The sequence below is a fragment of the Bactrocera neohumeralis genome, chromosome 4 (assembly GCF_024586455.1).
Source record: "Bactrocera neohumeralis isolate Rockhampton chromosome 4, APGP_CSIRO_Bneo_wtdbg2-racon-allhic-juicebox.fasta_v2, whole genome shotgun sequence".
In the NCBI taxonomy this organism is placed as follows: Eukaryota; Metazoa; Arthropoda; class Insecta; order Diptera; family Tephritidae; genus Bactrocera; species Bactrocera neohumeralis.
Genome location: NC_065921.1, coordinates 16,821,362 through 16,835,883, shown reverse-complemented (window position 1 = coordinate 16,835,883; position 14,522 = coordinate 16,821,362). Strand labels below are relative to the sequence as shown.

The window sequence follows — 14,522 nt, the reverse complement described above, 5'->3', positions numbered from 1 at the left end:
TATATTCAGTTACTTTGCAAAAATTTAATTTTTTCCCCATAAAAACCTTTCCTTACGGTTTGGAAATTTTTCAAAATTTCAAAATCGCAATTTCAATTTTTTTTTTAATTTTTAAAATTTTAAAAACACATTTATTTATAAATTCAAAAATTTTCAATATTTAAAAAGCGCAATATCTTGTTTTTAAAAAATTTTTCAGTATTTCAAAAACTTAACTTTTTAATTTTTCAAAATTTCTCAGTATTTCAAAAACGTCATTTCTTAATTTTTCAATAATTCAAGAATGCAATTTCTGAATTTTCCAAAGTTTCTCAATATTTCAAACAAATCATTTCTTAATTTTTCAAAAATTTTCAGTATTTCAAAACACCTTTCTTTATTTGTTCAAAATTTTTCAATACTTCAAATACATCATTTCTTAATTTTTCAAAATTTCTCAGTATTTCAAAAACGTCATTTCTTAATTTTTCAAAATTTCTCAATACTTTAAAAACGTCAATTCTTATTTTTTTCAACATTTCTCAACATTTATTTTTATTTTTTATTGTCGTGCTAGTATATTAATTTTCAAGTTTAACTGCAAATTTAATTTTTGAAATTAGTTTTTTTAGTTCTAGAATTTTTTGAAAACTATTTTTTAGTAATTTTTATTTTTTTATTTATTTTGTAATTTATTATTGTTTATTTATTTTAAATATTTTTTTATTAAAAATCTTCAAAAAATATTCTTTTATATTTTTGTTTTTTTAATTTTCCATTTATTAAAATATTAAGAAATCTTTATTTATTTCATTTATTAATAAAAAAATCAAAAAAATGTTTCCCTTTATTTTTTTCAATCAACATAGCTGCCTTTACTTTGCAATACCCACACTCTCACACATATACATATTTTTGCAACTAGTTTTCTCTTAATTTAACTAGCAAACGAATCAAAATATTTTTCATGCAAAAGCCTTTAATTATTAAACCGTTAAGTGTCTATTCTAATTGCTTAACTCGAAATAAAATATAAAAAGGCAATCACAATGCATCAAAGCAGTTAACAAAAACAAAAATAATGAAAATTTGACACGCGGAAAATTAAAAAAACTAATAACTGTAAACTGCCGCTGACTTCGTAAGCTTTCGTGCGTCTAAAAACCTAAAAATGCCGAAAAACATTTGTCGCAACTGAAACTGCATTTGAACACCAGCAAAGTCAATCAATTACGCAACCGAAAGTGCGGAAATCCTACGAAAGTGTTTATATTTAAATTGCAATATTGAAAACATACTTACTTAATTAAATACATACATATCGGTACGCCAGTTTGACATTTTACAAACAAACATACAAACATACATATTTAAATTAAGCAATAATTTCTAGAAAACAGCAAAAAAGCAGAAATGAAATAAAGTCATAAGCAACATTTAAGTTTTTCACACAAAAAAGAAAAACTTTTTTGCACTGAAAAAAATAATTTTGCTGAATTAAAATAATTTAAAATGTTTAAATTAAAAATGATTTAGCCAAAACCAGCTTTATGCCATAGCAAACAAGCTACTCAACTGCGAGCTCGAAAAACAATAGCAACAACAACAATAAACACGCCACTAAGCCTAACATCTTCACTTTACAACTGCATACACTGTAAAAAAAATCGTGAATTATGCATAAAGATTTTGTGTTTAGCGCTAGCGTGAAGTTTAATATAAAAATTATATACACATATACATATAATTAGTAGCAAAAAAATTAAAAAAATTTATTATGTAAGCAAAATAATTGAAGCAAAAAAATATAACTGTAAAAGAAGCAAAAAATAATAATTAAATGTAAACAGTTAGAAAAGTGTCCTCTTCGAACGCATAACAACCGCAATTTGCATATGTTTATACACATACACACACACACGCATACTTATAATTACATAATTCATACGACATGCTTGTATAATTACATACATACATACCGAAATATATACATAAATATGTACATTGTAAATTGTGTAACGAAATTCAGTCGCGCAAAGATAAGAATTTTCCTTTACCAAACACACACACACGCATACAATACACACACACGAGATGGAAAAAATCTACAAGCTGCTCTTCTTCTTACAACAAGAAAAATGAAATATTATTAAATTGTGAAACATATTTACTTACGAAATCGTAACATATATTGTATACAAGCATATATATGTATATACATGTATGTAAAACTTTATATATGTATATGTATAACTAGCAACTAATTTACAATTTTCTTTACAAATTTGTCTTTCCAATTATGATTTTTTAGTTTAATAATAATACATGAATTTACGATTTAATTTTCTTCTCAAAATATACATACATACATATGTTTATGCATTGAACTATGGGTACACACAGATTTTTTGTTTTTGCTTTCACTTTTAAGCGTTTTCTAGTTTCATAGTTTGTAATGCTAAATGTACTGAGAGAAATTGGTTTTTCATTTGCAACAAATTAAGTATAACAGTAAAAGTAATAAGAATTATAATAATAATAACAACAACAACAAAGATTATGATAAACTTGAAAACAGTAAAGGCGTAAAGAAGAATAATTTCATTAATAAAATGGAAAAACTGTAACAAAAAATACAAAGTGTTCTTATTTAACAATGGCTTATAGGGAAAGGGGGAGAAAGAGATAGCGATAAGAGAGAAAGAGTGTATATTAAGAGTTATACTCTGTTGTAGCGACAAAAAACATTCTTGAAGAAGATTGGAACACGTCTCTGACCGGATAAAATTCGAATTTGTTCCTGTTACTTACCCAACTGGCCGGGGAACTTACTTGGGGATTAGCTGTGGGGTGGACTTGTCGAAAAAAAATATGTAAAAAACTGCAACAATGCTGCTTAAGGCCAGATTGGCGCCGGTTCGTTCACCGCTTGTCCGGGTGAACGAGGTCAGCATCAGATATGTGACGCAAATCAAATATCGTGGCTGGTTTGTCGCCTGTGCCACTTATGGAGCCGCTGCATGGCGGGAAGAAGCCGTGACAGTTTTGAGTTGCCAAAAACTCTTCTCCATGCAGCGTTCTTTAATGCTTGCCGGTTTGCCTGTATCGCAACGGCTGCTATGCAGGTTTTGTTAGGTGCAGCGTGACCGTCTTTCAGGATAAGAAGACTCAAGCCACTCAAGCCTTGTCATTGCTGCGGAATGCCTGGATTTTCGATGAAGATGTGGAGAAGGAGTGATATCTAAGGAGCAGGAGCTTCTAGATGATATGGTTAGATGTAGGTGGCAAGACTGTTGGGACAATATTCCTTACGATCGAGTGACTTACGATTACATTCGAGACGTTAAGTTTGTTTACCCTCAACTTCAGATTCTGTCTGAGTTTTTGCTTTTTGCATAGGCCTCTGAATGCATTTTTTAATCAGAAATCCCTATCTGATAGGTCTGGGTACTTTTGTGGGATCCGGGTCTAGGACTAGGTGCATGTAATTGCAGTATGCCCAATGGACATTAGGGTTCAGGGTGGTATAAGGATTATTGGATTGATGGACGTTTAGATATTAGCGATGTGATATCCACTAGTCGGAATGCCGGACAGTTAGGTTCGTTTGCGTGTGAACTATTTAGGTGGCGAAAGCGTCTAACTGGGAATTAGGGTTACCCGCTTATGTCAATGCTATGTGCGTGTAATGTGCGTAACGGTGCCAACCCCTGGTCACCAGTATGGAAGCTCAACTGATAGTAGTTTCGGCTAAGCGGTCCGACTGGAGACTTAATTCTGGTATCACGGGGAGCAGGAGCACTTGTAGTTAGATCCCACCTTCTCATGCGAACTAGCCCCTCGGGGAGTATCGTGGTGGTTGTGCTAAAAACCCAAATGTAGGAAGAACTGACACTTTGTCAGTTGAATGTGGAATTGCATTGTAACCGGATGCCGGACCCAAAGCACGGCAGAGGTTTTAGGTAAGCGTGGAACCCTACCAAGGTGGTTGGCATGTCCATTCCACACTGCCTGCTGGAACTGAAAATGCCTGGCATTTACTGGGTGCTGATCAACGGATTGATTTGATTCGCTTTTGCTCTTGAACGCCATGGGGTAAGGCTGTCGTCAACAGGTACTCACGGTAAACACTCACGGTACTGGACGTTGTCGTGGGAACTCTTGATTCTCATTGACTATCTCAATATCCCTCGAAAGGTTATTTGATAGGATCGTACAGTTGGCATGACAGCTATATGCTATAGTCATCCGATCTAAAAAATATTTTCGAAGATTGTAACGACGTTTTTGGTAATACTAGTCCATGCCGAATTGCTTAAACATATCTTCTCACGTAAAAAAGTTTTCCATACAAGAACTTCATTTCGATCGATCAGCTTTCATTACAGCTATATCCAGTATCAACGATTCCAACAAATGAGCAGTTTTAGGGAAGAAATACACTTGTGCAAAGTTTAAAATCGATATCTCAAAAACTGAGGGATTAGGGACTATATACAATATATATACAGACTGAGGTCATAGCTAAATCGACATATCACATTTTTTCGACCTTCCCATCGTATATAACCCCTTAAGCTAAAGGTTCAACCAAAAGTGAAGTGAAAGTTCAACACAAACCGATAAGTTTGCCCAACTCTCAAAAATACTACGTCCTCACACAAGGTGTGTGTCTTTGCTAAAACAATATTTTATAAATAGTAATATAGAACTTTATTGTCTAATTCTTTTATTTTTTCTTAGATATTTAATAACAAAATGGTACAAACATATAGTTCTAAAATTAATTCACCACACCAAATAGCACCCATTTTAACCCACGTACCACCTAAACTCATTTCCCTCCCCTGTTTCAAGTACCAGTTTTTTATAAATTCGATTTCATGAACGGCTTTAAATGTTGCGCAAATGACGCCGGCACGTCTTTCTGGTTTAGTGGACTCTTCTTAGCAGCCTCGAAGATACGTTCGTAGACGTTGCCATCATAGCAACCTAAAACGGAACTCAAAACTTTATCATGAAAATCGAAACCATCACAAATGGCAACGAGATTCGGGCGCAGCTCAGCGAGCACCGTTTCGAGGCGATCCTGCAGTGAGGTCAAATGATCGTCGGTCAAATGAATGAACTGTAAATATTAAAGAAGAAATAAGTAATGATTTGAAAGTCAATAATAAGTGATAATAATAACCCGCAAAATGTCAGCCATATGCCGTTGAACCGTATGCACCAGATAGAGTTCGAGCAGCTGCTCCAACAAATTATTCAGTGATGCGGAACGGTTTTCACGATTTTGGGTAACTTCTTCAAAGAAATTGTTGGCCACGAAGGCGCGCCCATGAAGCTGGGAAAAAGTAGTAAAAAGTATGTGATTAGCAAATATAAGCAATGATGTGATGTCAGATGATGTCATGTGATGTGATGAAAAGCACGAGTGATTGATTGCATAAAAATAGTATTTATAAATGAAAATTGTATTATGACATTGAAAATGAAAGATGTGATGTAATGTCACGTCAGTAGGATCATGCGGAGGATGTGATGGAATATGAAGAACCGATTTGATGTGAATTAAAATAAAATAAATTTAGGTAACAACATAAATATTATGTAAAAAAGGAGTGTGACGTGATGTCTTATGGTTTGAAATCATGTGGCGTGATCACGTGATGTGATCTAAAAATATGTAGTAAAATTTTAAAAAATGATAAAAAGTGTTATAAAAAATACAAAGAATTAAGTGAAGTTACAATTTCTATTATAAAATCTTTTGTGATCAAATGATTTAAATTATATTAAAAATAACACATCATTTGAAGTCCGATCACATCAACTAAATGAAATCACAAGCATGAAATAGCAAATAGTCAATTTAAAGTGATTTTAGTCAGCCTTAAGCCAATTTTAACCTACCTCAGCCGCTTGAGTCAGCTCTATGCCAGTCACGTTGAACGCATCCGGTGGCGACAAGCCACTCTCCAAGCGTCTGGTATAACTTTTACTAGCGATGAGTGTCTTGCTAAGATAACAACATAACATTAAGAGATATAGCAACTAAAGAAAATAACATAATAAGCTTACTTCGTGGCCGCATACTGCAGAGCCTGCACCAAGCACTGCCAATCGCCAGTCCATTCCGGAAACTCATGCCAACTGGCGCACACACCCAAATATGCCATGGTAGGCATCAGCGGCTTCGCACTCAACATATCGCCCCAGGTTTTCAACAAAATCTTACCAACTTGTAGATACAACACCGAATTCTCACCCTCGTAGGTGCAAGCCGCTGTGGCCCAAGTGAAGATGTTTCCAAAATTGGCCGAGGCCAAGTAACCATGACCGCCGCAGGCGAGTCGCAAGCGTTCAATGCCAAAAGTTGAGTCGTACGTGCAAGACGCTTTCAAGGTGCAGGCCAAGGCATGTAGCTCCGGTAGGCGCGAATAATCACTGAGACCGACAGCCAAAGCGGTTTCTTCGTACATTTTATTGAGCTTGACACCGGCCAAACGATACGCAATGGCTGTAACAATCTCCGGCACAATTTTCATCTGTTGCGTTATGTGATCCAGCACTTGCGGTTCCGGTTCGCTGTTAGTAAAGAGGTTAAGGTTTAGTAAAGTTAAAATAGTATGTTAGAGTCACTTACTTCGGTTTAATGGGACTCTGACGACGCACAGCCGAGTAGCGTGTCGCTATGGTCGCCGCCATTGCATGAAAACCGCTATTGACCAACACAATCATACAACGTACAAACACCATGGGAAAGTAGGCCAACTGTGAGACTGGAGACTTAACGAAAGTGCCATCCGGCAGGACTTTGGCATTCTTCATCAGCATATTTGTGCGTGGTATACGCACGTTAGTCAAACCCAAATAGCCGTTATTCACGGCCTGCAAACCGATCTTTTTGCCAATATCGCCGATATCAATGCCCGGCAGTGCCTTGTGTGTTTGCTCATCGCGCACCTGCAAGAAAAATAACTGCAAACCCATTGGTTCGTCATCGATGTAGAGCTGTGCCACCACAATGCAATGGTTGACGGTGTTACCCACTGGTGTAATGGCAAGTTTGCGGTAAGTATGCTTGGACTTGAGAAAAGGCTCTTTAATACTCACAACCACCGGGCCACCATTTGTACGAGGTCAGCTTTGGTGTGTTCAGCACGAATTCATCGGTTTGGCGATCGTAATCAGCGCGCGTTTCCAATCCCCGCAGATAGGTACCGTGACCAAGCTCCGTTTGTACGTAAGTACCCAAAATCTCGCAATTGTCTGCTCGACGACCGAATTTCTCATACTGTTCGGGTGTACCCTGATTTTTAAGCGCACGTGTGAACATAAGAAAGTGCACACCCATCGGAGTACCGCCGGGCATCAGAGTCGTACCCATTGGTCCAGTCATGAGAGTGCTTTTGAAATATATTGAGATACACAAAATTACATATATTTATAACGAGGCTGTGTGGTTTAAGAAAGTGTTTCTAAATTTAGAACATTATATATGTATATAGCTCACAAGAATGTTCAGCTCATAAAAGCAAAAGATTTTCCAAAGCTTGGATCAGAAAATTTTTTCTTTAATGGAATTTTTATTTATTTGAAATTGAGCATTTTAAAGTTCTTGCAGAAGGGCAGCAGACCCTTGTGGCTTCTCTTAAATGAGCCATGCTTCTTTTTGACCCATTCCAAGTATACCCATTATCCAGACAAATCTTACATGCTCTTTTCGTACAGTTTTCGTTAGTGTTTCGGGTACTTAACTTAGGTAACATTTTTACTTACTGATAAACTTCTAAGCCGCCGGGATTCACGCGCTCTTGCATAGCTCTTACTTTAGTAATTGCGTTTACGCATTGCTCAACTGTACGATTGTAGTAATCTTCGTATGATAGATAATCCAATTCGACAGGGTCGGGTAAGTCAGAAAATAGTTCCTCTTCTGCAAAGAAAGAATGGTTTAATAAAATAAAAATTATTACTCTATTCAACGAGTTTGTCGATATCTCGGCACGAATTGTACTTAAAAATCGGGTTGTCATTGCAATTAATCACCAGGTTCTACATATTTTCGGAGATATTTACAAATTTTTCGAAGTTTTTACTCACATGAAGCCGAAAATAATAAAATCTTCGAGATTGCATTGCTGAAATGAGGTTTCATTCAAGATTATACATTCAATATGGAGTGTGATCCATTTCGAGGTTCCCTACTTTTTAAAAGTAAAAACACAGAAGCTTCAAATTTATTATCATTCAAAAGAACATGCTCCGATATTTATTTTTTGAATATTATCTCTATCAAAGGTTGGCTGCGGCTACCTCTCAGACGGTTCATCCGTGTATACCAATGGTTCGTTCGAGTATTTCGACTGACGAATGACACGCGTATGTTTTGCTCCAAGGCCTGAATCGAAACGGATTGTCCGCATAGACTTTATACTTTACATATACCCACAGAAAAAAGTCTAACGCTGTGATATTACACGATCTTGATGCTTAATCGCCTGGCCCAAAACGTGAAATTATCTGCTCACCGAAGTGTTAGCTCAATAAATCAATTGGTTGATGCGATTTGTGAGAAGTGGAACCGTCTTGTTGAACCAAAATGAACCAAAAATCGTACTTAAAGGCGATTTAGCAAATATTGTCAATTTCCGAATTATTTCGTTGAATTATTGGGTGCATATTCTGAACTCAGTCGACAAAGCCACACCTCTAAAGGTTATTTTGTTATAAGAAAGCTTTTGTCGAAGATTCATCTGTCTGATCTTCAAGTTGATAATATCTATAACCTCATTTCGATTGGTTTAGAAGAGATCTTCGAAGCTATTAGTTCCTTTCCATGACAGCAATTCAAACTCTTCGAGATACAAAAATGACGGCTGATATCTAATTTTCGTATAATACGATTTGATCAATACAATTTTGTTTTGACATCATTCAAGAGGAAGAATTTCTCTTGCTCTTTCTTTCTCTCCCGCTATGTGGGGGGATTGATGTGTGTGAAATTTCGCTGTCTGACTATCATCAGGATCGTTACTGGAGACGAGACTTAAACCAGCAAACAATCAAGCGAATGGCGTACAAAAGTGTAAGCAAGACCGCAAAACCCATGCAAGGTCAATCAAACTTCAAGCTCACGTTCCCTTAATTTTCGTGGTGTGAGGCATTACGAATTCCCTTAGCCTTACATTTTTAACACAGCAGTACGTTTACATATAACAACAACAAGCTTTAGTTGAATTAATGTAATGATTTAATGCTAGCAAAAATGTGGAATAAGAAAGCAAATCATCAAAACAAATGCCCAGCCTCATTTAAATTTCGGAATAAATGGCACAAAGCCGTGTTTCGACGCTTATGTAATTGCATGACTAGCATTTTTTATATACTTACATACATACGTACTTGTTTGTATTGTAGGCTCGAAAGAATTTCTTAATTAATTTTATATATCGTCACCTGAAATGCAAAATAACGTATCATCAAAAAATTCGAAATTGAATGTTTTATAGATTACGCTTCACTACTTCAAATTACTTACATAATATTACATATGTTCAACATTTTCTGGTTCTCCGATCAAATATAAACTAGTTTTAACCAATATTAAAATTTTGTTTAACTCATGTTCCATTTTATTTCGAGATTCATTCACGCCACTGTAAATTTCCGAAAATGTTGTTACGTTATTTTGCATTTCAGGTGACGATATACTATATTTTTTTTTTGTTTTGGTAATTGAAGTTTGAGTTGTTGACTTTTGCCAAACCGCGTATATACATACATACATAGATATGGATATTTACGCGTGGCATACATGTGTATGTAAATATTTACCTCGTATCTAGAACTTTTTAAGTAAAGGTTAAGAGTTCAATAGCTTAACCATGAAAATCTAAATATCCAGGTGTAAGCGCATATATGTATATTTTAGTAATGGTAGTCTCATACGTAAAACAGCTGAAATTTGGAGTTGACATATACACTATTGCTCCCAAATACATTCTTTTCATGTTCAAACTCTTTTTCTGTTCTCAACATTTCACTACCGGGTTTTCCAATAGGGATGATATGGTTTCTAAGTGCCTTTGGGCCTGTTGCTGAGGACCGCAATTTGTCGTTTCCAAGACGTTGTTTGAATTGGGAATGTCTCCAACTGCAATCTGTGGAATCTTGAGAGAAGATTTTTCCTTGCATCCATATAAAAGTATTCTCACTCAAGAACTGGAGCCTTTGGAGGAACGTAAACGCCGTGAATTTGCTGATTTTGCCTTGGAACAGCTTGAAAATGATAACGAGTTTTTTAAGAAAATCATCTTCTTCGATGAGGCTCACTATCATCCAAGGGGTGCGTTTAATTAAAAAAACCGTCGTTTCTGGTGCAAAGAAAATCCACAAATTATTCATGCACAACCATTACATTCATCTAAATTGATAGTTTGGTGTGGTTTTTGTGCTGGTGGAATCATCGGCCCGTACTGCTTTCGAAATGAAGCTGGTGACGCCGTGACTGTCAAAGGAGAGCGGTATAGACCGATGATGAACAACTTTTTATGACCGCAATTGGAAGCAGTTGATCTTGACAACATCTAGTTCCAACAAGTCAGTGCTACGTGCCACACAGCACGTGCAACAACCGAATCATTGCGAGAAAAGTTTGAGATTCGATTATTTCAAGAAATTGTAACATTGAATGACCGCCAAGAAGTTGTGATTTAACACCATTAGACTACTTCTTGTTCGGTTATTTTAAGTGATTTGACTTTGGCAGTAAGTCTGCTCTTCTCTTCAAGCTTTAGAGGTCAATATTGAACGCGCTATTCATGACATACGACTTGATTTCGTGTGAAAATCGCTCATGGAATTCGTTCCTGTAAAACAAGTCGAGTAGGCCATTTGCATGATATTATATTCAGCACTTAATTGTATCTATTGTACTTCTCTTTCAATAAAAAAACATTTGAATTTCCTTGACAATTAGTGAGAAGAAACACATCACTCTTATTGGAAAACCCTGTATGTGATATCAATTTGATTTAACTGCCATAAATTAACAACATTTCGCTACTTTATTAACAGAAGTAAGCAACTTAAATTTTAAAAGTTAATTATTTTAATATAGCACGAGATGAGTTACAAAGTCAGCGCAATAAAAACTTTATACAGACAATGTAAAGTCTCAAAGCTCAATATTGCCAAAGCACTTACTAATTACTTATTTTTTTGAAATGTATCAGAAGGCTAAGCACAGAGTGCAGATTTGTGTGTAAACAAAAAAGAAACGAACGCAGAAATATGATTACATTTTCAGTAATGAATCCGTGATTACAAAGCGCTCTTTTTCTTGGCTGTTTTTCTAAATTCATTTAACTATATAGTACACAGAGTCCAGCCCAATTAGAAGAAACTTAGAGCACTTAACAGTTAAGTCTTTGAGCAGAAATTAGAATTCGTGAGAGTTGTGAGAACTTAGAGCACTTGTCCCATACTTATATGCATCTCTCTTATGAATGACAGCCAACGTATATACCATGTTATAAAATTTGATCCGGAACTGGTTCATTTAAACCGAATCCATAAAGATTTGTACCTAGTTTGATACAATCTTTTGCCCCTATGTCACTTAGCGTGTGTTTGTTAGTTATTGGTGTTAGATGCGAAAATTTTATCTGTCATTATTTCCTATGGAAAAAGATTTAACAACGAGTTAGCTTGAAATTTTGTGTTTCCAAGGGAATCATGGCTGCTAAAGCATTGAAAATGTTGCAGAGGTGTTTTGTGGAATCTACTTTATCACAAACACTAGTCTTATAGTACCACCAAGCATTCAGTGAAGGCCGTAAAGTCATCAAAAACTTGCCTCCAGTGAGACGTCCATCCACTTCTTCAAAAAAAATCGTTAACAGTTCGGCTTTCGCTCACAGTTTAAATGGACCTGTCCGGTTTAAATTTAATCGAATAGTAAATGGTGATCCATTTCGAGGCTCTCTACTTAAAAAAAAAAACACAGAAACTTCAAATTTAATGGAGAATGTCTATTATCATTCGAAAGAATATTATCTCTTTCAAATGTTGTCCGCGGCCACGTTTCGGATGGTCCATCCGATGAGTCCAATTTTCGATGACACCTTCGAACAAGGCCTGAATCGGGATAAAGCGGGATTGTTCGCATAGACTTTAGATTTTACATATCACCACAGGAAAAATTCTAACGGTGTAATATTACACGATCTTGGTGGCCAATCGACCGGCCCAAAACGTGAAATTATCCACTCAGCAAAGGGTTCTCTCAAAAAATACTTTAATTGATGCGATGTGTGGGAAGTAGCGCCGTCTTGTTGAAGCCGAGATTACCAGCTTCAATTTCAGCCATCAAATAGTCGGTTGTCATGGCGTGATAACGGTCGCCTTTGTTTGTTACGTTCTCACTGACATCATTTTCGAAGAAATATGGACCGATGATTCCACTCGCACACAAACCATACCAAACCGTTGTTTTTTCTGGATAAAATGGCAGCTCTTGAATCTTGCTTGTTTACATACTCATTGACCCAGAAACGGACCTTATCGCTGAACAAAATTTGGCTCGAAAACATAGGATCTTCTTGGATCTTTTCAACCCATAGAGCGAAGCGATGTCGCTTGGGCAGATCGAGCGGCTTCAGTTCTTGCACAAGCTGCATTTTATACACTTTCAAAAAAATACTTCTGTTGAAAAAAGTACCTCTACTTGGATCACTTATATATAATCATTTATATATAAATCTATTGGTTACTTTCTTAAACAAAAACATACCGTCATTCATAAAAAGAAACTTGCCAGTATTTAAGAAATCGCCAGGTAACAGGAAACTGTTATCTGATTGTAATATGTAAACCCAAAAAAAAAAACGAAACAAAAACAAAAACAAATTCAAATCTTTGTATTATATGTAGGTATGTATTAAACTAAATACCGTTCGCAATTAACTAAGTACTGACAAACAATAAATGATGTTACCAAAGTCCATGAATACTTTTGCGACCTTTACGGAAGTAGGTCTATTATTGTGTAAAAAAGAGTTGTACATATATTCCCCAATTAACCACTGATTACGATATACTATATCACAGCGTGAGTAGTATTTGACCCAGTTATCACTCTTATAGATCCTTGTCAAACATAATTTACGAATCACATGAAATTACTTCAAAAAAATATCGGATAATCTCGTACAACTTTGAGAAGATTGCATTAATTAGAGCTTCACTTAGCAGAAGAGAAACAAACCAAAACAACAATAATTTTTGCAATTCAAGCCACGATTGTATTAGCTGCAACAGCACCGACACTATCAACAAATACTAGACTAAGTGCATCTCTATACATATTTGTATATATGTATGTATATGTTCATCTAATGATTAGTATAGTATTTACAGCACGTTGAACTCGCTGTTTACTTTTCTAGCAACTCACCAGCTAATCTTTTCAATTGCAAGAAGCTTTCACCGTCATGAATAAAAGCGGTGAATTCCTCCACATCGAAGGTGGCCTTCTTGCGTTCATTCGCCAAATCGGGATTAACAGTTTTTGGTATGGTCATTTTGTTAAAAAATTTTGCTGCACTACTTTTTTTGAAACAACTACAAAACTTCGAATATTTTTATTAAAATGATCACAAACAAAACGCACGTAGAAGTTACTAAACACGCCGCGATCGAGCTCCAACAGTCTACAACGGATAACAGCGTTTGACTGGCGGTAGCTGGCCGCGTTGAGATCGTTTATTGTGCCTGATGTTGCTCAACGACTTGAATATGTATATGTGTGTACTTTGGTATTTTGTGTCGATATTTGGAGATACTTAAAATGCTCTTTGGTTTTTTGGCGCTTTACGAGTGTACTGTGAAGAGGCTGAATTGAGAACAAAGCGTTGCGGCTTGTCTCCTAAACTTTTTATTTTATATATTTGTGCATATGTGTTATATATATATTATACTTGTATTAGAAAAATATTGATTTCAAACGACTGCACTTCTACTGGTTGCCAGTTGGAAAGGAGTCGAGGGCAGTGATGATATTGCTAAGTGTGGCGTACGACTGTCTTCCGAAAACGTGACTGACGTTGGTAAACCTATGCATTGTCTCTACGATGATCTGGACAAGCCAACGGTAAGAAATGTCAAAACACATTGGCACGATCTACCGGGGTACAAAACTGCAACGGCATTCGCACGATAAGGAGGAAGATGAGAAATACGCGAAATTTCTCGTGGCACTCGATAGAAAAAATTATATGAACATAATTCAGCTGAGAGTTCGAGATGACTGCAGGAAACATTAAGAATAAGTTACCATAAAAACAATGGAGCACCTATTTTCCTGCATTGGCAAAGCAACCCTTCAATCATTTGTGGACTCCTTGATTTGAAGACACTGAAAGAGGTATCGTTGGTGAGGGCACAGAACCTATTAAAAATTAGTTCAAGCCCTGGCATCCTGAAGGATAACTATTCCTTATGTACTACATATCGGCATTCCATCTGGTATCGCTAAG

At 35.9% G+C, this 14,522-nt stretch overlaps 1 protein-coding gene across 1 annotated transcript; it reads right to left on the bottom strand.

The window, feature by feature from the left end:
- Positions 1-4,691: 4,691 nt before the first annotated feature.
- Positions 4,692-13,739, bottom strand: LOC126756105 (probable peroxisomal acyl-coenzyme A oxidase 1). The gene is made up of 8 exons (XM_050468940.1): positions 13,442-13,739; positions 7,762-7,918; positions 7,096-7,388; positions 6,626-7,031; positions 6,061-6,567; positions 5,893-5,998; positions 5,171-5,323; positions 4,692-5,107 (listed from the first exon to the last, which is right to left on the bottom strand). The coding sequence occupies exons 1-8, from the start codon at positions 13,566-13,568 to the stop codon at positions 4,847-4,849; spliced, it is 2,010 nt and encodes a 669-aa protein (XP_050324897.1). The 5' UTR covers positions 13,569-13,739; the 3' UTR covers positions 4,692-4,846.
- Positions 13,740-14,522: the final 783 nt, after the last annotated feature.